This window comes from Catharus ustulatus, chromosome Z (genome assembly GCF_009819885.2).
Source record: "Catharus ustulatus isolate bCatUst1 chromosome Z, bCatUst1.pri.v2, whole genome shotgun sequence".
Taxonomy (NCBI): domain Eukaryota; kingdom Metazoa; phylum Chordata; class Aves; order Passeriformes; family Turdidae; genus Catharus; species Catharus ustulatus.
The window spans coordinates 26,121,387-26,146,320 of NC_046262.2; the positions used below are offsets into that span (position 1 = coordinate 26,121,387).

The window sequence follows — 24,934 nt, forward strand, 5'->3', positions numbered from 1 at the left end:
TCCAAACTATAGTAGAAGAAGTGCTCTTTTCATTTAAAACATAGATAATATTTTAGGTTAGCTTCAAATACTGTAGCATAGAAACGTCAAGACTGATTTGGGTGTCTTAATATATACTTACTTTCTATATAATATGCACACAGTTTATATAATCAAATTGAATTTATTACCATTACACTCAATTTATGCTAATGGGCTCCACTTTTCAAAATGTTCTGCTTAAAATGTGGATATTTATACCTGGAGAACACGGATGAAGAGTATACCTTGCACTGGCTTTTCTAAAGAATAGGATGGTATGTTTAACACTGATTTTAGAGAAATTCTGATGTGGGTTTGGACATGTTTTATTGCCTTCTGCCTAGAAGAATTCATGCTTTCATTGAAGGAAAATAGCAAGGAAAATTGCTAAGGAGGGATCAGATGCATACTACCTGAAAATACTTACTTACCAGTAATGGACATTTTCACCTTAGTGCAGGTGTTCTTGGCGTTTTCAAAGTCTGACAAATTCGTTAAAGCAGTCTTGATTCAGCAGGGAGCATTTCACTGCTGAAATGAAATTAATTCAGTATAATAAAGTCCCTCAGTCAGATCCTGAGACAGATGCAAGTTTTGCATAAATAGCAAATAAGAGAAAATTGCTGCTAAGTTCAACAGCTGTATAACTGGATAAATTTAAAACCAAAACATATTTGTAAAAGCAGACTAAGAGCTCATTAAACCTATTAAGATAATGATAATTATTGACATAATACCAGTTGACAAGAATCAGTGATTGAAAAAAACCCAGCTGGTTACTCAATAAAGCTGAAGCTCACCAACTTCTGAACTTTGCTTCAAGAAATATAATATTGTTAATTTTGTCAGTAATCCTTCCAACATCCAACAGAAAGAGTTATTAGTTGTAATTCTTTGCCTGTGAATGCCCATATTTCAGGCCTCAAAAGGAGAGCAGAATTGCACTCTTAAAGGGCATATTTTCTACAGTCCTACATGTTCAATTAAACATGAAATTTTTCTTCCAGAGAAAAGAAGCTGTTCAACCAGTTTGGCCCCATTTAGACTTCCTCCACTTTTGTCTGTTTCATTTTCTTCTGAAAGAGCAAACATAAGTGCAAACCTCCTAATAAAGTAACCCTTTTACCTTTGTCATATCTCTTCCACTCATCTTAGCCTTATTTCTGGATTTGTGATTGTGTTGCCCAGGAGAAAAATGTGAAGAGCTGTAGTCAGTGTTTAAATCTGAGAAACTTCATAACCTCACATTTTTATGGCGGGCATATTATTAGTCTATAGACAGAAAGTACTTTCATCCAGGAAGCAGAATCTGGATTCTGCTAAATTCTTAAGAAAATTAGCTGTTGACTCCAGTACTGGGTATTAACTGGAGACTGTAACAACATATATGCTTGTGGAGTGAATAAATAGCATCATTTACATACTTTCTTTAATCCTTTGTCTTAGAAATGAGTGAACATAAAGTAAATGGTGATTTATATTCTACATTAAACTCTCTTCCTCTTTCGTGAAAGTTAAGATTATTAGCTGCTGCAGAGATATTCTATTTTGGAAATTCCTACACAACTATCTCAAGTCACTTTAAACATTTTTCCTTGTTTTGAAAGGGCAGGAGGAGTTAGTTTGTGGTTTTATTCTTCATAATACTGCATTTCAATTTACATAAAGAAATAAAATTTGAGGATGCTTGTCTCTTCTACAGAAACTGACTTTAGTTCTGGAGTGCTTAGTTTAGTGGGGAGGTCTTATGTTTAAGGACCAGTACAGCATAGAAATCTCAGTTTCTATGAGTTTCCAGACAATTTTTCAAAACCTAGTAGCTTATCTATTACTGATAAAAGCTAGAATTTTCAATGGCCATCCAAAGTTTAGAGTCACACTATATAGCATTTCATTTTAAATAATAAGTTCTGCAGAAAGAAAGGAGTTTTAAAGTCCTTACATAAGAAACACAAAAGGCCCCTAGGTAATATTTGAATATAAAAACATTTAAATGAAAATGAATATCAAAATTAGGCCAAAAAATTTAAATTCAAACTCTCTCCTTGCCTTATTTTTTTTGTTGAGTATCAAAATGACGCGTTCTACTCCAGAGCAGGGTGGAAAAAGAATACTGTGGACTTGTATTAAAACTTTGAAGTTCTCTGCTGAAGTTATTTAAAGAACAAGGGACTGTTCCCTAAGTATATTTTGCATTTGGGTCAAACGTGTTGTCTCTTCTATGGTTTCCTCAGAGCTCATGTTTCTGTGGAATTAAGTTCTGGACATAGTTAAGATCATGCCTCCATTCAAATTAGCAAGGCTTTGCCACCAGCACAAAAGAAGAAATAATAAATACATATATATATATATATATATCATGGTAATTTCAGGGGGAGAAAAACCAAAAAGGTGATCCATATATAGACTTCCCCTTGTGTTGGATTTTACAGCATGTTTCTGATTGTGCTGGTTGCTGCCTGTAAACACTTTATATTGTCGGATTGGTCCTATGATGCCTGCAGCTGTGGCCAGTTGAATAAGTCCATATGCTCAGTGAAAGCAGTCAAAGATCAGTAGTGCAAGGAAAATGCTTCTTGCTAGTAATTTCAAGGAGTTCTACAGCTCTGTGTTCCAGAAAGAGTGAAACTTTGCAGAAAACTGTGCGGGAGAAGGGAGTAACTGGCAGCTGAGAAACAAGAGAGCAATTAGAAACAACTCATTGTCATTTCTGTGTAATTTTGGCAGCATTTTAATAATCCAACAAAAGCAGTAAATAACATGGCTGGATCCTCAATTGCTATGGGCTTTCTAAAGAATTTTGTACCCTTATTGCTGGGGAGAAATGAGATACAAAGTTGAAAGATGTTTGAGGCACATACTTTATAAAGAAGATTTTGATCTATAAGCATTATGTTCAAACTGCGTGAATTTTCTTTGCTAAAAATTATTGTTAAAAGTAGGTTTTTTCTTTCTTTTGGAAAGAAGTTGAGAATTTTCTAGTATTTGGGGGATTCCCTTCCCCTTCTCACTTTTTGATAAGACAAACCTTTGTACCCAAAGAGTTTTCAACACCTAACTATTCCTTCTTTTGACCAGGGAGCCAGGGTGACGAGGAAACATTGGGGTGATTAGCCAGTAAAAATTCTCTCTGGTGGAACACATGCCCATATATATTAGATATTTATGTATGTATGCACACAGACACAATGTGCAGTTCTTGGTACCACATTATATGAAGGATATAAATGAAGATGGTGAAGGGCCTTGAGGGGATGCCATATGAGGAGCAGCTGAGGTCGTTTGTCTGGTTCAGCCTGGAGAAGAGGAGACTGAGGGGAGACCTCACTGCAGTTACAGCTTCCTCACCAGGGGAAGAGGCAGGGCAGGTACCAATCTCTTCACTCTGGTGACCAGTGGCAGGAATTGAGGAAACAGCTGGATACAGAGAGAGAGGGCATTTGGCTGAATATCAGAGAAAGGTACTTCACTCAGATGGTGGTTCAACCCTGAAAGAGGCTCCCAGGGAGGGGAAGTGATCGCAGTACCAGGCATGACAGAGTAAAGAAGTGCTTGGACAAAGCTCTCAGGTATGTAGTGTAATGCTTCAGAATGTCCTGTGTAGGGCCGGGAGTTGGACTTGGATGATCCTTGTGGGTCCATTCAAAATCAGGATATGCCATGATTACTTGAATTGATACGGTGTATATATATGTGCACTATTTCAGTCAGTGCACTAGTGATGAAAGTAATCTTGTGGTATAATCATGGGATACTTGTCCAAGTTGTAAGCAATTATTTTATCTTTTCCCTCTATTCAGTGTGGGTTTTGAGTCATAAATTAAGATATCCTCCAATTTTTCCTTCAGTTAGTCCTCCTTTTTTCTGAGTTGTTTGATCCTTTTTTCTAAACTTTCTGTCTTAGAGTTTTGTCGCTGAGCCTTTAGCTTCACTCTTTTATCTCCAAGATAGTTACTCAGTCTACACTATTAGAAGGAAACAATCTGTTTACTAAAATTTTTTAAGAAGCCTTCTCTTGCCCATGGCCTAACTAGGTCATAGAGATGTGCTTTCATCTATCTTTAGAAGAAGGCTTATCCAGCATGGAGCTTCCTGAAATAGAAATAGAAGTGTATTTAGTGCTCCACTCACCTTCATGCTCTCCACCCAGCATTTCCAAGAATGATGGTATAAATAGAATCAACATGTCACAGATGATAGAGGGAAAATGTGTCTAGTTTTCCAACCCAACCTTTGCCTGGTTGGCTAGATACATGCACACAAACACACACATTTATATAAGTGCATCTCTTAGGAGGGCTACAAGGATGTCATGAACTTATGTAGAGAGAAAACTGGAGAAGCCAAAGCTAGCTTGAATTTAATCCAGCTACTACCACAAAAAATAACACAGAAATTCTCTAGATATGCATTCACATTAAAAAGTGAACCAAGGAGAATCTTCATTCTTTTGTTGGATGTCAGATGAAACTTAGTGTCAAATAGTGATGAAATGGCTGAGGTACTTTGTACCTGCTTTGCTTCAGTCTCGCATAGTCAGACCAGTTGTTCTCAGGGTGCTCAGGCCTCTGAGCTGGAAGACAGAGACAAGGAACCAAATTAATCTCCCATAATCCAAGGAGAAACAGTCAGCAACCTGCTACAACACTAAGACCTACACAAGTCTGTGGCACTGATGGGATCCACCCAAGGGTACCACGGGAGCTGGTGAAAGTGCTCACTGAGCTACTTGCCATAATTTACCAGCATCCTGAATACCGGAGGAGGTCCCAGTCAGCTGGAGGCTGGCAATATGATTCCCACCTACAAGAAGGGTTGGAAGGAGGGTTGTGAAGCAGCTCATCCTGAGAGCCATCTCACAGCATGTACAGAAGAGCACGGCAGGGGATCAGGCTCAGCCAGCATGGGTTCATGAAAGGCAACTTATACTTCCACAACAGGAATTCCTTCTATGACTTGCTTACTGAAAGAAGGAACAGCTATGTATTCTTTCTTCCTAGAGTTCAGCAAAGCCTCTCACAGCATTCCCCACAGAATTCTCCTGGAGAAGCAGACATCTCATGGCTTCATGGGTGCACTATTTCCCAAGCAAAAAAATGTCAGGATGCCCTTGCTCAGAGAATGGTAGTGAATGGGGTTACATCCAGCTGGCAGATGGTTACCAGTGGTGCTCCCCAGGGCTTAGTATTGGGGCCAGCTCTGTTCAATATCTTTGATGAATGTGGGGATCAAGTGTAACCTTGCTAAGTTTGTGGATGACACCAAGCTTGGTGGGAGTGTTGATGTGCTGGAGGGCAGGAAGGCTCTGCAGAGGGATCTGGGCAGGCTGGATCATGGCCCAAGGCCAGTGGTGTGAGGTTCAACAAAGCCAGAGCTGGGTCCTGCCCTTGGGTCACAACAACCCCAGGCAGTGCCACAGGCTGGGGCAGAGTGGCTGCAAAGCTTCCCACAGGAAAAGGACCTGGGGGTGCTGCTGACAGCAGCTGAACATGAGCCAGCAGTGCCCAGGTGGCCAAGAAGGCCAATGGCACCCTGGGCTATACCAGCAGTAGTGTGGCCAGCAGGAGCAGGGCAGGGATTGTCCCCCTCTACTCAGCACTGGAGAAGCCACACCTCAAATCCTGCGTTCAGTTCTGGGCTCCTCAGTCCAAGGAGGACACTGAGGTGGTGGAGCATGTCCAGAGAAGGGCAGGGGAGCTGGAGAAGGATCTGGTGCACTAGTCCTGAAATGAATATCTGAGGAAGCTGGGGTTGTTTAGCCTGGAGAAAAGGAGCTTCAGGGTATCATTATCACTCTCTAAGCTGCCTGAAAGGAGGTTATAACCAGGTGGGTATTTGCCCCTTCTCCCAGGTAACAAGTGAAACAAGAGGAAATGGCCTCAAGTTGTTCCAGGGAAAAAACCTCTTCACAGAAAAGGTGGTCAAGAACTGAACCAGGCTGCCTACAGAAGTGATTGAGTCTCCATCCTTGGAGGTATTTGAAAGGTGTGTAGATGTGGTACTTAGATGTAGAGGGGTTTTTTGTGGATTCAGCATTTAATGACTGGACTTGATGATCTTAATTTTCTGATTCTATGACTCTAGAAGGACAAGGTAAAAGGTTGCAGCCTTATTCACGAAATTTATAACCGATGTTTTAGATGAACACAAATTCAGATGAAGTTCCCCATATGGTCAGTGGAACATAAAATTTGGCCAGGAGAAAATTATTAATCTGCCGCATCACATTGTACTATCAGGTACGATCAGAGCATTTTTAAGTGTCAGTTGCTCTGGAGTCCCAGGGGTTTTGTTGACATGAAAGTTCTTTATTTAGTTTTATAGTGGTGCTTTTGCCCACCTGTTTAGAAATAAACAAACAAATTAAAAAAATCTTAGATAAAGCCTATTAAACTGAATGTAATTTGGAGAGTTGTCAAATGTCTTTCCTCCCCCAGATCTGCCAGGCAAATATCTCTGTGATTATAACAAAGAAAATAAATTAATCTCCGCCTTCTTATTACAATACAAAGTGCGAGTAGCCAGGAAACATGGCGCAAAACCTGATGGTACACAGTGTCCTTAGATCACTTGGCCATTGTTTTCTCTCACAGCAGCACATGTTAATGATACAAAGAAGTTTAACATTTTTTGGCTTTGGCTTTTCATGTCACAACCATAACAAATGTGCATATAATTGTTTGTATTGCCATATCCTTTAGATGCACCGCCAATTTCTAGAGCCTGTTCATGCACTGCCAAGGACAGAATTTTGCCCACAAACAGACTGACTGAATTAAATTAGGCAGAAACATTGCCATACTGATTCATCTGTGAAGCAGTGTGTCACAATACAGAATGTTTATGTTGTAAAAATATTGTGTGGGTCAAACCTGCTGCAGGAAGACCAAAGCTTTTCACTTTTCATTTTTCACTTAAGTATTTAATTCTGCTTTAAAAGGCCTTTGTCTTATATGGACCTAAGAAATCCTTTGTTGTATTTATTTAAAAAACCAGCAACCTTCAAAACAATAAAATGATCAATAGAAAGTTAAATCCAGAAAAACAGGAGTAAATAAACAGATTTGGGCTTTCTTTTGCTTATTTTAAGGGATTTTGGCCACAGAGAAGAAAATTGATTATGATGAAGAACGAAGAAACAAGTTTTAATGTGGACAATACCCGAACCTCTCCCTTCTCTCACTGCCTGCAGCCACTCAGCCCTGTTACAAAGCCACACAGAACAACTCAATTTGATGAAGAATTCAGGACACACCTCTCTCATTTCCACTATGGTCCTCCTCCTCTTGAAAACATGGAAACATTCCCGGGGTCCTTGGAAGGAGGGTCTCGTAAACGCAAGAGCATGCCAACAAAAATGCCTCCTCCTATCGCCCTTGAAGATTCCTCATCATCACCAGATAGACCTGAAGATCACAATGATGTAGGCTCTTCCAATCTCCCCTTGGTATTCCAACAGCCAGCTCAGCCCAAGTACAGTTCCCAGATGATTGACCTCTGCAACTTTGGTTTTCAGTTCTACAGAACTCTGGAGCATTTTGGAGCCAAGCCCATTAAGCAAGAACCAGTGAAGCCTAACATGGCATGGCCCAGTGGCCCAGCATTCATGCAGGCTCCTTATCCCTATTATCCTAAAGTCCACCCTGGCTTAATGTTTCCTTTCGTTGTGCCACCAAACTTTCATTTCAGGAACCCTTTTCAAATGAAAAGACCTCCAGAACCACCCTTTAGGAGGGCTGAAGTAAGAGAAAGTGGTGAAAACAAACAGAAAGTGGAAAGAGTAGATGTCAACCTTCAGATAGATGACAGCTACTATGTTGATGTGGGGGGCGAACAGAAACGCTGGCAGTGTCCCATGTGTGAGAAGTCCTATACATCCAAGTACAATTTGGTCACCCATATCTTGGGTCACAGTGGCATTAAGCCACATGCTTGCACCCGGTGTGGCAAGCTTTTCAAGCAGCTGAGCCACTTGCACACGCATATGTTGACACACCAGGGCACTCGGCCACACAAGTGCCAGGTGTGCCACAAGGCTTTCACTCAAACCAGTCACCTTAAGAGACACATGATGCAACACAGTGACATCAAACCTTACAACTGCAGGATCTGTGGCAGGGGTTTTGCCTACCCCAGTGAGCTGAAAGCACACGAGTCTAAGCACGAGAGTGGACGGGAGAACATTTGTGTGGAGTGTGGTCTGGACTTTCCAACTCTGGCCCAGCTGAAGAGACACCTAACCACCCACCGTGGCCCTATACAGTACAATTGCACCGAATGTGATAAGACCTTCCAGTACCCAAGTCAGCTGCAAAACCACATGATGAAGCACAAAGACATCCGCCCATACATCTGCACTGAATGCGGCATGGAGTTTGTGCAGCCCCACCATCTGAAGCAACACTCCCTGACTCACAAGGTAAGCCAGCTCTCACCTTGCATCTGTGGGTAGCACAAGAATTACAGACTACTAAAGATACGTATAGGTACCTCCTCAGAAATGTGGCCTTTTGCCAGCTGCAGAGGCTTATGCAGAAATCCCAGGATTGCTGGCAGTCGTATCACCCATCTGTCATTGTCAGCCTTGAGAAAGTACATGCAAGCCCAACTTTGTTATAAGCAGGAATTCAATTAAACCCCCTGTATCACTTCCCCAAACTGGATTCATATGTCTCTGTTTCTTGGCAGTTTTTTTTTGGAATGACCTTCTGTAAAATGTTGCAGAGCTGCATAACCACACCTCTACCCTGAAATTTTAAAATATTTTTGTACTGAGAGCAGTTCTGATACTTTGTTTAATTAGGAAGTACATGGGTTTGTAGTGGACTGCAGAAAAAAAAAGTGTGTTATTATTAAGATTTTGGAGAATCATTATAATGAGACATTTAAAAAACTAAACAACCCTAAGAGAAATTCCCCTTTGTCCTTATGTTATCCAGGATGCCAGTTATTAAAAATGGATAAGTAGGATAGTAATCACAGCCAATTCATATCAAGTGGCAGTCTTGCCACTGCCTACAGTGGTAACAGCAGGGTCAGTTTAGGGTAGAAGAAAGCTTTGGAGCATCTCCGAAAATACTGCTTTCAAAAAATATAATTGTTCTATTCAAGAAGCTCTGAAATTGACTATCCACTTTTACAAAAATAATAGGACAAATCAAAACCTTTCACTTAAAAAAAAGTGTGCTTCCAGATTTGCGTATTTTTTCTTTAACATCAGAATTTTGGCATAGTTAATGAAAAACATTAAAAATACAGAAAGCTACAGCACTTGAGTCTTATAGTCATGTATTCTTTGAGAACCAGACAACCTCTACTTCCACATTTGCTTTTTCTTTTCTGCTTCATGCTTATAATTTCTGTTCTTTCTGGAGATTCCCTGGTATTTGGATTTACCATGCAAGATTCCACTAATTGAAGACTTGGTACGTTTTTTTGTTTAAACCAAGACATTTTGACACAGGAAATGAAATGCCCCATAGCCTTTAGAGGGCTTCTGCTTCTTTGTTGACAGTCACAGGTGGATTAAGCCGTGAATATAATTTATAGTACTTAGCTGACTAAATGCAGCCTCATATCAGATGAGCAGACACTTGAAACGGCTGGTGATGTTCATTTTTAGCTTTGTAATTAACTGTGAAAACCACTGACAGTCATTTCACATCTTTTTAAAGAAGGCTTGCGGAAGGAGTAATTGCTCTCAGCACCTCACTAGTAAATCCTTATTATCTTCAGCAAGCAAAACTCTTAAACTGTTTAATAACAAATTCTTTGATTTTCATAGTATCTAAATCACCGTTTGAGAAGCTGACAGACTGCACAGGTGTGAGTAAGAATATTGAATTATGGAGTCATAAATAGAGCGGATAGCATAAAAAGTGATAGAAATGTTCTATAAACCTCATACAAAATGAAATAGTTCCACTATGGTTACTGAAAATCCCACTGAGAATGAACAGGGGTTTTTTTTCTCTGCAATAAATGTAAGATGTATAATCTTATTTGGTGATATTGCTTTACTGCTCTCAGTTACTTCAGATTATTTTCTGTAACTTTCTTCAAAATAGGGCTTTGCACAATCCAGTCACATTCAATTATTAAAGGCAAGCATTGCTTTAGTATTTTATCCTGTGGGCTTTTATTCTTGGTCAGTAATTTTATACATTTGATCAATACTTTAGATAAGCAGCAGAACAGGAAAGAGAAGCTCTGACACTGACTATGTCTGATTGATTTGTAAACAGACTTCATTATTTCATTAAGCTTACATTTGGTTTTACTTTTCTGTCTCTCAGAAGCTTGCAAGAATTTGTCAGGAGAAAATACATAGGTACCTTGAAAAATGCTAAAAGTGAAATAATTTATTATCAAGTCTGCTAATGCAGAATTAATAATTCATAAGTTGCTGTACTGACAATTAAATTACCAAGAAAATTTTCCACCTATAGAACTTTTCTTTCAGGGGGTGAAAGAGCACAAATGTGGAATTTGTGGCCGGGAATTTACCCTGCTGGCCAACATGAAGCGACATGTTCTGATCCACACCAATATCAGAGCCTATCAATGCCATTTGTGCTTCAAGAGCTTTGTGCAAAAGCAGACTCTCAAGGCCCACATGATTGTTCACTCTGATGTCAAACCTTTTAAATGCAAGGTAAGTGCATTTGGTGGCAGAGGCATTAACCTACAATACATTTCTCTGGTGTTATCATCATATGACATGGTAGAATTAGAAAAACAAAACCTGCTAACATATGCTGCAGCTGCATTCAAAAATTATCATAAACCAGTCTGATTTCCTTTCTTTATCCAGGTTCTGCTTATGTAGCGCAAAATAATGGAGGTAAATACCTGTGATATACTGCCTTTCCCTTCATTATCACTCATCCTCACATAGTTTTGGTTTTTTTCCTCTGTGATCATTTAAGTGCCAGAGGTTTTTGAGGACGATAAACATATCTGACATTTGATTAGTACAACCATCCAATCAGAAGTCCAAGTGCTTAATAGCTTGAAACACTGACAAACAGAAATCAAGATATGCACCCTGCAGAAGATCATGCAAAAGCAGCAGTCACAACTTCACACGGTGATGCTATATAACAGTTCAAGGAAAGAATCAGAAAAAGCCACAGCAGAATAAAACCACTGAAGTGATTTGAATGGGCCAAGTGTAATTACCAGACTGAAATTCAGGGCAAGATATCAGTACACCAACAAAACAGTCTCCGAGATCTGGAGACCTGGCCTTTCTACAGTCCTGTGCAAATTCCAGTTTGCTGCTTCCCCCAGCACTGGAGCCTGGTATTCTCTTTTCTTCACCCTCCCCATAACCCTTTAAGACTTTATTGACCTTATTTACTTCTAATATATTCCTTATTAATTATTCATATCTATATTCTTACTCAGTATTGGAGGCTACATAAGCTCTTTTGCTGCCTGTTTGGTTCATTACTGTAGTCATACCTTGTGAAGTGAAAGGCTGTAGATTTTTTTTCCCACTTTGATTTGTTCTAAGATGGCTGTAAATACAGAGTGTAGCGTATTACCCATATCATTATGCATAAGTAACTGATTTGGAAGCTGATTTCTGTAACTCTTTCATCCTACATCTTTATGTTATATTGAATATTTTCTTAAAAGGAATATTTCATGAAGAAGCAGAGAGGGATGAAAAAATTTAAATGGAATTACTTTTCTTGAAAAAATGTAGAATTTCAAAATGCCGCAGGAATATATGATATTCAGTGCTAGTTTTAGTAAGAAAATGTCAAAATTAATCCTTCAGACTTAATAATTTTGCTTTGTTAACTTCAAAAAATTTTACTTTGAAAAACGATGAGCAAAGTCTTCCAACTCAGTATTTTGTTTTATTTTAATTTATGTCTTATCAAAATAATATTTTGTACTGTAGTGCTTACATTATTCTATGTTGATAAAATAATTTATTTTGCTGAAGTTCTTAGAGTGTCACATGTCAGGTCTGCTGTAGAACATTCGTTCTTTGAGAACATCTGCAAACTTGCCCTTTGGCTCGCATTTGGTTGAAGTCCTCCTCTGACTCCCCAAACTTCAGAAAAGAAACTCAATCTTTGGATCAGATTTTGTGGGTGCAGTATGTGGATCCACATGCCTCTTTGGGTACGTGCAGATTAGCTGGAAGGCTGTGTTCAGCTCAGTGTTTGACAATGATAGACTATTGAAACTTGGAGAGGGCAGTAGTTGGAACTGGGAAATGGAGTATCACCAGTATGTTTTCCAGACAGTAACAAAAGCTCTACAGGAACACCTGTTTTTCTTATTTTTTTACTTTTCTGTCCCCACCCAGTGTTCCTATGAGGAAAGAAACAAGTAAGCCCAGTGAATCTGTTTCTCATATGGCTGAAGGGATAGGAATCAACATCAGTGCCCCTGACAGTGAAGATAGTAACAATAAGCAGAGGCAGAATCAGGAATTGCTTTTTTGCATTAGGAACATCCTAACAATACCTCTCTGACAGATCCCCCAAAGACTCTTGAAAGCAAATATTTCTGGCTGGTACTTGGAGGGTTAAGGCAATGACCAGATAGCAGCCTTTTGGCACCAGGCTCCTCCTCAGCAGAAGGAAGGATATAGCTGTATGAACAGCCTGCTTAACAATGGCTCACATGTCCCCAGGGAACCGCCTGCAAATAGATTTCATCTTGCTTTCTCTTGTACTTTTCAAAGCTTCCTGTTTTCTCACGGTCCTTTTGGACAGTTTACAGTCATTCTCCCTCTCCTTCTTTCTTTGAGGAAAGGAACACCCTTCTTATGAAGAAAAAAAAAAAAAAAAAAGAAGAATGTAAGGGAAAGAGAGCACAGCAGTAGCCTTTATACTTCACCACATGCAATAGTTTTCTTTACCTTTTTCTCACAGCAAAAGAAAACATGAGCTTTCCTATGTGTCTAATCACAGCTAAGCACATACTATCAAAAGTGAGGGAGTAGCAAATAGTTGTCCCTTCTGTTTCCTCATCCAGCTGCAGCCTGGATCTCTGTTTGATTTTCCTATGAAGAGTGAACTTGTCTGAAGCATTTAAAGGCCTAAGCCCATGTTGCCTTTTTTATTTCTGTTTAAGAAAAAAAAACTGTAGAGCTGCAAAGGTATTCCACCAACCACTGCAACAGTACTAATTTGGATTTACAGACAAAAGTTCCATGAAATTTACTTTTGCTTTTAGTGCTGAATTTATCAATGTTTCAGATTTCCAATAAAGGATGCAATGGATTTTTCTTCAGGCCAGACAAATATCTGAGAAAATGTTTTGAACACTACTTTTTTCCACATCTAAAAATGTGCACTTTAAACAGGAGTCAAAATCAAAGAAAATGTGAGAGAGAAGTACTTTGAGGAGAAACAAAACAGGTGATAAATCTAGAAGGATGATACTTCATGTGCTGGCTTAGGACAACAAAATCTAGGGATGAACTAATTTAGACTTTTCTAGCAAACTATACTGAAGTCCATTTCACCAGACAGTGAAACAAAATCTGTTCAGCAGACTTGCAGTTGAGGTGTTCTCTTCAGGACTTTAATTTTTTATTCTTATTTTGTGTAAAATAGACAGCCTAACAGCAAGTCCACAAGTAAACCGTGTTGTTCCTGATATCCCAAGTTCTCTTGCAAACTTCTCATGTCTCTGAGTGCTGTGGTGCACTGTGGTGGGTTCTGCTGGATTTCCTCCCATGAAACTTGCAGAGTCATCTTTCACACTCTGCTCATCAGTGCTCACAAGACCATCATGTCAGAGAGATAGAAAATGTTGCACAACCTTCTAGTTTGATCTGCAGACTCAGGCTCTTCACACAGCGCTACCTGTGTACTCCAACTAGATTTGAGTTGCAGTCTTCCAGCATACGAGAGAGAAACCTACTTTCTTTTACATCTGGATCATAGATACTAATCTGAATATCTCATGCCTGTTTGGAACAACCAGTAAAACAGAGATTATGCCACAGAGACTAATCATTCAGAAAAACAATTTTCCTATCTGCATTTCTTTAATTTTCCTGCCACACCTCTTCACTCTAGTACCATTTCCTCATGTCCCCAGAGGAGATTTCAGGACAAGAACACATTACACATATCTAAGATGTGCTTGACTCTGGGAGATGGAAAACCTGCCAACTTTATTCAGAGACACATTTATGAGGTAAATAACTATCTTTTACCAAGCCCCTGTCTTTTCAGTACGAAGAAAGACAAACAAATATCGCCTTGACAAGAAGCAACTAAATGCTACTCCTAAATTAATTTTAATACTCAAAACCTTATAAAGATAAGGGTTTTCATCCAGTACTGAAGCCATTCATCTACTCAGCATGGTTTTCCTTGGTTCAGAGAGAGAAGACCTAGTTACAGAAAAGCAAGTCCTGGTGATAACATATGTCAGCCATAATACAAGCAGATAACCAGAAGCCTTCAGCAAAGAGGTGTTAGAGAGATATTGTTGTTGACATTTTTGTAGCAAGAGTAATATGATCTGTTACAGGTTGTTGCAGCAGCTGTCAAGATACAATTAGCTGCTGTTACTCCTTGCAATTTTTCTGTGCTCATTAGTACTCGCAGTACTCCCAGCTGTCAGAGCTAGTTGTGGTTCCATGATTTCTCTGTACATAATCCTGCATATTAAGTTTCTTTGAACGTGAAGAAGACAGTATCTTTCCTCAGTGGATGGATGACCCTTGGAAACAGCTATCTTACTTTTAAAAAATAATTATTCGTTTTCAGTGGCTGTTCTTTTTTTCCACAAACTTGTCTAACACTTTGCTGAAAAATATACTTGCTATAGATTTCACTTTAGTAAAATCACAGACAGAAAAACACAAAAGGGTACATACACAGCTGAAACAAATAGTTTTTTTGAAAAGCAAGTGAATGTTTTCAGACTCTTACTTTTTGCAGCACTGACTCAGCTCTAGTTTTTATTTTAAAACAATAGACCTGCAGATTTTTGTATTAATGAACTGATTCAATTTTCCCTCAAGAGAGGGCTTAAAACACAAAGCATACAAGTTTCTCCAAGGATCCTTTCTATCTACATTTCATCCAGACATTCCAGGTGATGACTTTCTGAATTTACATCTACAAGTTCTGCATCAGTTCTTCTGTAATACCCAAATAAACAAAATTGGAATTCAGATTATACAAAAAAAATCTGGTGGAGTTTTAGTAATTTCTATTAGTAATTGTCTGCAGGATGGCTACCCTGATAGATGAAGGTTTCAGTTACACAGTAATGGTGTCTCTGCTTCATACAGTAATAAGAATAATGTTAAAAAATAAAAATCCAAGGGTAAAAGAAGTCGGGGGAAAAAAAGGTAGAAAGTAAACACAGAAGTTTGCAGAGGATGGAAATGACCACTTGAATGTGAATAAAATTATAAATCCTGATAAGGAAAGACCAGAAGACAAGTAAGACTGGATGCCTGTAATAGTGATGTCAAACTCTCATGTCTTAAGAATACATTAAGAGTCCAGACTACAAAAGGACCCATCTAAATAAACAACAATGAATAAAACTGACCCTTATTGTTCCATCAAAAGGAAAAATGCACGATCAATGACTTGAGCTGGCAGGAACATGCTTCAGGGAAAGCTGAGTCATTCTTGCAGCCTCATGACTGTTTAAATTGCAGCTTACTCACCAGAGACACCAAAAGCACAACAGTTCATAAGCAAATGGTGAAAGAATCAGGTAAAAAAGGGGTGAGCAAGAAACACAGGAAAAGAAGGAATTGCTTTTTTTTACTTTAAGCAAAATGTCCGGCCATTTAATTTCCATTTAAAGAGCAGTAATATTCTGCTTGGCTGTTTCACAGGAACCCTTAATTGGCTTAATTGTATAATTCCATTTCTACCTGACATTGTTATTGATTAAAGGCTATATGTATAAACTACAAATGGAATGGTTCATCAGGGCAGAAACTTGTACTTTGAATCATATTCAAGTTAAGAGCCTTCCAGAATACTCCTTTAAGTCTTTCCTCTCCTTACAACAACGTTGACGGCTTTTGGGGAATCCTTGACTGTGTGTGCTGGTCACCAATATTAAAAAATTTCAGCAGTTCAGAATGTCTTGGATACTCAACCATATATTTTTGCCTGCAGAATTTTTGCCTGGAACTTTGAAAAACATATTGCAGCCAAGAACTGCCAGGGTGTAAGTTGAGGAATGGAGGTCCTATTTCCTTTAAAAATGTTGCCCTTGAAAATACTGCTTCAAACTAATAATTTTCATTTTTACCTTTTTTACAGCTGTGTGGAAAGGAGTTTAACAGAATGCACAATTTAATGGGACACATGCACTTGCACTCAGATAGTAAGCCATTTAAGTGCCTCTACTGTCCCAGCAAATTCACCTTGAAGGGGAACCTAACCAGGCACATGAAAGTCAAACATGGGGTCATGGAAAGAGGATTTCACTCTCAAGGTAATAATTTTCAGCAAGATTATTCTCTGCGAGATCTGAATATTCATATCAGTAAACACAAACGGGCTGTGTACTACAGATCCACAAACTTGGGCCACAGATCTAATACTATTGCAAGAGATAGAATCCCATAAACCTGCGAAGATGTTATATAGCTATATAACCACAGTGTTGCATGTTCCAAATAAATCATAAATTAATCCTAAATTGACAGAAAAAGAAAATCTGGAACACTTATGATTCTTTCTCACTGCTTATTGGATTCCAGTCTGGAACAGAGATGGAATACTCAATGGGTCTACATCCAGGAGCCTTGGTCATTCTGTACTGTATTGGCATAGCTGGTGTCAGATGAATGGCCCAAGGTGCCATTTACAAGGAAGCACATGAACAGGAGGGGATATTCCTCAAAGTATAAATCTCACAGTATAAGCAGTTTTGGCTATGAAGGGCATCCTGTAAAACATTTTCGGTCTGCCACCTACCACATATACTTCCTAAAGTTATCCTCGTAAGTGTACACAGATCAATGGTATCTAAAGAAGTGGGGGAATTAGGGAGAATTTTTTAAGAGTATCCATTATAAATTTTTTAAGATTTTGCTGATAAATAATTCTGTAATGGGCAATATTTCTTGGTGTTCCTTGTATTCAAGTTTTAGGGCAGCTTAATGTACGTGTAAAACACTTTCTCTAATGACTTTTGGTGTAAAATTTATGAAGATCCTAATGGCTAATGAAATTAACTGTTTTTTTCTGCAAATCTCCTACAGCATCATGTTAGTTAGACAATTGCTCATAACTGGAGATTGCCCAAGAGCTTTTAATTGTACAGAGATTCTACAGCCCTTGAGGCTTATCAGATGTGAGAAAATCTGTGAGGCCTAATACCTGCTTATGAATCTTTTTAACAAATACACCTTGTTGCAAAATTACATCTGCTATCTAATGAGACTGGATAGACCCTTCAGAAACTGGATTCAGTTACTGAGCTGAAAATTAAAAACAAAACATAACAAAATAAATCAACCAAAAACCAAAGGCAAGTAAAATTGTGACTTTCATAGGTATTTGAGTGAAATCCTCACTTTGTATTGTCACTAGTTTTCATGAAGCTGGCCTGTGCTTGCAATATCTGAATTCTTTTAAATATGATATTGTCCTGATGATGTTTGGAGCATATTTGAGTCCACAGATTCCTCTTGGATAATCTGTATTTCCAGCAAGAGGGGAGACACTGACAAACACTAAGACAAACCAGATCTGTGACTAGATGTGTGATTATATACACCGCTCAAAATCATCATTTGTTTATAATGATGTCCTCAAACTGAAGCACTATCTAGTACATAGAGCTTTTCAGTTGATTGTTCCTCAGTGCATAAAAGGGAAAATTAAGGAGACTCATAGACTGCTGAGACTGTTGTCTTTTAATTTTTAAAGTATTAACTTTGAACCCTGGTGTCCATAGAACAAATACATTACCATGCGTTTAGTCTCTTCTACTGCTCTGAAAAATAATATACAAAACCTGGGACTTGGACTATGGACTGCGATGCTTTAGATCCAAAGGGGGGTTTTTTTAAAGAAAGAATAGGAAGGAGGAAGTGATTAGGTTGATTGGCAAAATTCAGTTTACAAGAAGCCAGACCATTTCACTCTACTTCCCAGCTGCATCATCCAGAGTCTGGCTGTACAAAACAATGTTCTGTGTGTCCTGACCTGGCTGTGAAGTGTATACGATAGCACTCCTTTTTGCAGCATCTCGAAGGAGATGCCATGAGATATAAACAATGAAGTACTTGGAGATAGATAAATGGAAGACAAAGGTAAAATATGAAATACAAAGACACCTCAGATTTTGTTTTTCGCTGTGTATCAAGAAGTAAAATTTCCTGTATGTAATTTTTTCCTTTTCTCCTCCCCTCAAACCACTACAAGGTTTTGGAAGAGGAAGGATTGCTCTGTCACAGACAAATGTCTTGAGAAGCTTGGAACAGGAAGAGCCATTTGATCTTTCCCAGAAAAGCCAAGGGAAGGGAATCTCATTTCATTCTGATGGTGAGAGTGCCAAGGGAAGCTCATGCCAGGAAGAAGAGGAAGACAACTGCTACGAGGCAGAGCGGTACAGCCCTGCCACGTACCATCATGATGACAACAAGCTGTACATGGCTCAAGATCTCTCTGGCAAATCTAAGTGCATGATGAAGGACTTCAGAGAGTCCTACTGCAATGAGAAGGAAGAGGTGTTAAGTGAGGGAGAACTGGGGAAGAGAATAGGAAATTCAGAGAAAGAGGAGAGATGTGGAGAGGGAGAGCTTGCAAACAACAAAGAACAACTCAGCTTTAGATCCTTTGAAAAGGCCAGACTTGGTCACTCTCTCTCTGATTACTTGTATTTCAAGCACAGGAACAAGAGTTTGAAAGAATTGCTGGAAAGAAAAATGGAGAAACAAACAATGCTTATAGGCATTTAAAATGGACATTTTAAAACAGCTGGAAAATGGTAACCAGACAGATTTTAACATGAATTGTAAGCTACTAGAGCCTGGAAGTCTGTAGTAGTACTTAGAAATAAATAAGCCAAATTATTAAAAATAATTTAGGGTAAAACACATACATTACAAGAATAAAGCAGCTCAAAATCACCAAGAAATGCAATAGATATTGAAAAATAACACTTTTATATTTATCCATTTAATGTATAACAGAAAATGGGTTGGGTACAGAAGTTTACTTCCTATTATATGGGGATAGATATTTACATGCAATTTTCTACTTAGCAGAAAGCAACATACTTTAGCAACTGATTTATTATCTGACTAAATATATATGAACACTTCTAACCATATGTCTCAAAAATATCTGAAAATACAAAGTATTTCACATTATAAGCCAGAGTACTATTAAAAATGGCATGCATGATGGTGCTGTCAACATTCAGAACTAATACTTTGATTTACTGAAGTGGCTCATAGTTCACCTACTTACAATGAGAAAAGGGAATCAAATTAATAAGAAATACTAATGTCTTGCAAGGCAGTAAATTTCTGTAAGGCTTTGAAAGGACTGGAATTTATTACAAAAGCTAGTCCTCTGGCACAAGGAATGTTCATGCTTTGCTGTGTTTCAGACAGTATGGGAGTATTCAGAAATTCTGTAAGTGAAATAGCATAGATTGTGTTGACATTTTGTTCTACTGTCTGCTTAGACCAATACATTTTCTGGGCAGCATCAGCATGCAGCATTCACAATCTTACCATAGTTACACATAACACAGAATGAGTAATTTAATTGAAAAAATTATGCAGCTTTCCCATTTTTCTCTTCAGTTTATCATGACTAGTAAGGATAATTTTGACATACATAGATCTGATCAATTTTTATTTCAGAAGGTAAAAATCACCCTTACAGAACAAGCAGTACCTCACAGAGGAAAATCTTCCTCTTATTTGGGTCAGATATCTTCTCTTATTAAACAAACATATGTTAAGCAGTGAGCGGTAGGCCTTTCAGACAAATTTCACTCATGCTGTTTTTATGGAGTCAAACTCAGTTTTTCACCCTCTGATTCCCATACAGTCATAAGTTTATAACAGACATGGAAAAAACATACTCCATTAAACTTTTCATTAACTTGAATACTTTGAACAGCATATTAGTTTCTGCATCTTTAAGAAAGACAAAAAGCACCATCATATTGCTTACATGGAAACAAAAATTTAATTAATCATAAAATTTGTCCTAGGTCCTTTGGACATCCCAGCTCAAAAGGTTAAAATCCATGTACATGGTACATCTCTTCCAAACACTTACCTGCCAAGTTCTTGATTTGAAATGCATTGCAATCATGCTCTCTGTACAGTAAGTTATAATTAAATGTAGTCATCTACTTATGGCTTGCTGAGACAAGTCATGTAGCTGCAGTTCTCTGCCTCTATAAGAAAACACACACTTCTCAAATTTATGATCGTCACACATACCAGTTAATCAGCATTCACAAGGCAAAGTCCTTATTCCTCATATAAAACTAGATTTGTGTAGTCCAAGGCTGCAGGCAGTGTTTTCCTTTTTCAAGGCTCAAACGTGGCATAACACACGCAAATGTTCATGCAGAGAAAGCTGTTCATAAAAGAAAGAGTAACATCCAGGTAACTCTTTTAAATTAACTCTATGTCTGATGTGTATATTTTTTAAAATAAAAATGCTATTCCAAGTTGAACTGGAAGGTAGGTCACTTTAAACCTAGAATTTAAAAAGTTGTTGAAAGTGAGGTGTATTTTAGAGGTATAGAGTCATGTTTCTTCCGGGATGAGCTGTTCTATCATAAACATTCCTCTTCCTTGCTTTAGCTGTAAGACAATGCCCATTGAAGAAAGAGCCATCTTTCTTTCAAGGATGACGTTGCAGTCAAGCAAAAACAGGAGGAAATTTTTAGAATAACGAGCATAACTGTATTCTTTCCTAGACTATAGAGGAAATGATCAGGTAGAAATTCAGCATGGTCTAGTAGATGGTCCCTCAGAAATGAGAGCAACTCCTTCGGTTAACTTATTGGCACTTGCTTGTCTCTGTCAGATGAAGGCTCCCATTTGAGCATGTATACAGCCAAGAGTTGCTAACTCTTAGAATTGTCTCCCTCTTGGTGGTGTAGTTTCCATGGTTCAAGATCAGTCCACTCCACCTTTCCAGATATGTTAGTTCTCATGATAAGAAGATCAAGCAAGGAATCGGGAATCTTTGGAATTTCTAAAAAGGTGATAATGAAGGTAGGTGGAATTTAGCAAGCTCTTCATTCCTGTCGTGTGTGAAGCAGGAAAGTACACAGCCCTTCCATTGCAAAGTTTTGTCTGGAGGGTGCTATGGGACAGCTAGACAATCCTTATCAAGAAAATAACAAAGTATTACATATCAATTGCTGTCCAGACAAAGGGAGCAGAGGAGACATTTCAAGCAGAGTTTAGTTCCCAGACAGATGTATTCGATCTGGGCTTCAGCAAAGCCTTTGATAGTATCTCCTGTGGCATACTTCTGGAAAAGCTGGCAGCTCATGGCTTGGGCAGACGAACTCTTTGGGTATAAACCTATCTGTATGGCCGGGCCCAGAGCATGCTGGTTAATGGGATTAACTGCAGCTGGCAGGCAGTCACCAGGGGCATTCCCCAGGGGTCAGCACTGTGCCCAGCCCTGATTAATAGCTTTAGCTATCATCTGGATGAGGGGATGGAGAACTCCTTAGAGTCACTTAGCAGATTCATGGCCCAAGGCCAGTGGTGTGAGGCTCAACAAGCCCAGTGCTGGGTCCTACCCTGGGTCACAACAACCCCAGGCAATACCACAGGCTAGGGCAGAGTGGCTGCAAAGCTGCCCACAGGAAAAGGACCTGGGGGTGCTGCTGACAGCAGCTGAACATGAGCCAGCAGTGCCCAGGTGGCCAAGGAGGCCAATGGCACCCTGGGCTGTACCAGCAGCAGTGTGGCCAGCAGGAGCAGGGCAGGGATTGTCCCCCTGTACTCAGCACCTCAAATCCTGGGTTTGATTTTGGTTTTTCACTCCAAGGAAGAGATTGAGGTGCTGGAGCACATCCATAGAAGGGCAGAAACCCAGACAACATCCCTGGAGGTGTTCAAGAAATGACTGGATATGGCACTTAGTCTAGTTAACCAGGTGATGAATTGGTCAAAGATTGGACTTAATGATTTTAGAGGTTTTTTCTTACCTAAATGCTTCTTTGATTATGTGATCCTGTGACTGCAAAAACTATGTCTGGAAGCATGCAGTCCAGAGTTTCTTTAAACTTGACGTTTAAGGAACTTTAATTTCCTGACCTTGTACGAGAATGTGCCAGATGTGTCCTTAGGAAAGGAAATCACTGCAGACAGCTCTGGATTGTCTAAATGGTTAATCCAAACTCCTTCAACTACACTCCAGTCAAATTACCCACATCTACAGGTGCAGTTCTCATTGGAGCAGAAGCACCTGACAACCACATATAGACAGATGGAAAAGAGTCCCAGAATGGCAGTACTATTTGCAAACAATTCATAATGTGAACCCCTTTTCATCACATTTTTCTAGAAATCAGAATATTTCTTTACAATGGGACTTTGAGATTCTGCCCAGTCACAAAGTCACACTAAGCTAATTCTCAAACACACAAGTCTAATTGATGTTAGAATAGTTAAAAACTCATCTAAAACAGTAAATTATCAATAAGAGAAATTACAAACAAAATTATTACTGAGGTAAGAAGAAAGTGCCAAGTGACCCAAGCAAAGTGGTTAGGAGATAGATGACAGTCTTCCCCACTCTAGAACATTATGCAAATGGGTCTAAGACACTTATTGCAGAGAGGCCTCAAGGGGCAAATTAAAAGTGAAATAACAACCTCTTTTGTGAAGCACCTTGCTTTTCAAACATAAGTTATTTTCACACTATTTACATTGGCACTGCTTTGGGAACAGACAGTAACAGCCTTTGCTTTTTATTAGCTTTGAAAATGCTTTATAGAAATTTGCTCTCATAATGAAGCTATTTCCCATTTGTAATTTTCAAGGGATTGGCTTCCTTATTTTGCCTTGTGTAGAGGCTCAGAAGTCCAATAGGGACGTTGCCTGTGTCCTGGACATTGGGGGATATATTTTCTTCTTTTTCTATTCCTATTGTAAGTTTTTCTATTGTCTTCTAGCTATGTTGTGGGGAAAAATGTCTTTATCTTACTATTATTCACTTTTCTTTGGGTCTTCAGTTTACAGCAACACATGAAACTAAAGCCCAGTCTCCACCACCTCTGTATAAAAGCACATCTATACAATTTCCCTGCATTGTTTATGCAGACTTGTTTCATCCTTTCTGAGAGCATTACAGCAATTAAGAGTGGCTACAAACTTGCACAGTTGAGATGCTTCCAGAAGTCAGACTGAGGAAAGATGATTTTTCTTTACCATAATGAGTCTGGCAAGTGAAGGCATGTGGTTTGTTAAGCTGGAGGCTTTTCTGATATTAAGTGTAGCAGGGTGAGTTCTGCAAGACACTTTGGAACACAGAGTAGGTGGAGGAAAAGCCTGGGCTACTAAAGTTTAAGGATGAGGATGGACAGCTTTCCATTTACAGGGAAAGTGAAGTTGTAGATGACCTTGGAACAAGGTGTTTTCAGTCTGGCCACAAGGACTCAGCCATCTGCTTGTGAAACTGAGTTTTGCTGGCTGCCAGATAGCCTTCAGTTTGTGACAGCAAAGACAGGTGCTCTGTGTTCAGAAGCTCAAAGGATAAAATACTTCATGATAATATCATAATTAAAGTTTATCCTGTGCTGTTTCTTGTAAAACAAATTACTGGAAAAACCAAGTAATGCTACTGCACCCACCTTTTTACAACTCTGTGATTGTCTACTACCTATTCTTTGATTTCTCTCTTCATATGGTGCTGCTGGAGTCTGCTGTTTTGACTGTACAGTTAAGAAGTAATATAAGTACCGTATTTATTATTCCTAGAAGTTTTAATAATTATTAACAGTTTTGAAAATGTCATGTCTGCTTAGCTGAACAAGATGTAACAGAGCTAACATTTTGTACTCCTAACAGATTTTCCAAATAATGTGTTGCATATTTATTTCACGCAGAACATTGAGTTCCTATTTAAAGCTACAGCCCATGAAGTGAACCAACTATACATGGATCTTTAGTTTCTGACCGTCTCAATAGTAAAAGCATGTATGATGTATTGTATTAATTTAAGCAAATAAATATGTACTGGAGAAGCTGCTGTACTTTGTATTGGAATAGATATGGAGTTCTTGGCATTCGAGATATTTTATATGGAATATGTATGGGCTTGGTCTGACAAGGTCATTCTTCACTGAGCTCCACTGAAGAGTGGTTTTTGTAAAGGGAAGGCTAAATCAATGATGGAGCACCAGTTAGAAGACAAGAGCAGAAGAGCTGCCAGGTCCTCTAAGGCAGAGAGATAATTTTATTATTACAGACAACATGGAGGACATAAAAATTCTTTGGAGTGATTATGGTATTTGTCTGGCTTCAGGCAAGCTAAAAGAGAAAGATCTTTATCTTAGGGATTTTTCTTAGAACTGAATCATGTAAAAAGAAGGAAAAAACCAACCAGGTGTATTGTAAAATTGAAGTTAAGAAAATAGAAATACCATTATAGTTTAAGGAATAAACAGAAGATTGGAATAACAGACTTAATTACTCAGTTACTTTTTCTGAAGTAAAATTCACTATAAAATACTAATTAACCTCTTGAATTTGTTTGTTTGAATGAGGTCATGCTTGAACTGGCATCATCAGACTTCACAGAGAACATTTCAAAATTTTTGAGCATAGAGAAAGCAGCTGGAATGTTTGCTGCAAGATAACTCAAATAATAACAAAGATAGATATTCCATTTCTGATTCTCTGAGGTATACGCCTTAAAAAGTGGAAGAAGGCTTATGCAAACAC

At 38.7% G+C, this 24,934-nt stretch overlaps 1 protein-coding gene across 12 annotated transcripts in view; it reads left to right on the top strand.

Moving 5' to 3' along the window:
- The window catches only part of ZNF366 (zinc finger protein 366), a 38,043-nt gene extending 13,809 nt beyond the window's left edge, over positions 1-24,234 (top strand). For 8 of the 12 annotated variants that reach the window (XM_033085852.1, XM_033085855.1, XM_033085861.1 and 5 more), the window contains 4 exons: positions 7,112-8,440; positions 10,484-10,675; positions 16,302-16,476; positions 18,417-24,234. In XM_033085852.1, coding sequence (XP_032941743.1) covers positions 7,112-8,440; positions 10,484-10,675; positions 16,302-16,476; positions 18,417-18,952 — 2,232 coding nt within the window. In that variant the 3' untranslated portion in view covers positions 18,953-24,234. Of the gene's footprint in view, positions 1-5,872; positions 6,007-7,111; positions 8,441-10,483; positions 10,676-16,301; positions 16,477-18,416 lie in introns of all 12 variants that reach the window. The other 4 variants (XM_033085858.1, XM_033085859.1, XM_033085857.1 and 1 more) reach the window with 2 other exon arrangements.
- The last annotated feature ends 700 nt before the right edge of the window (positions 24,235-24,934 follow it).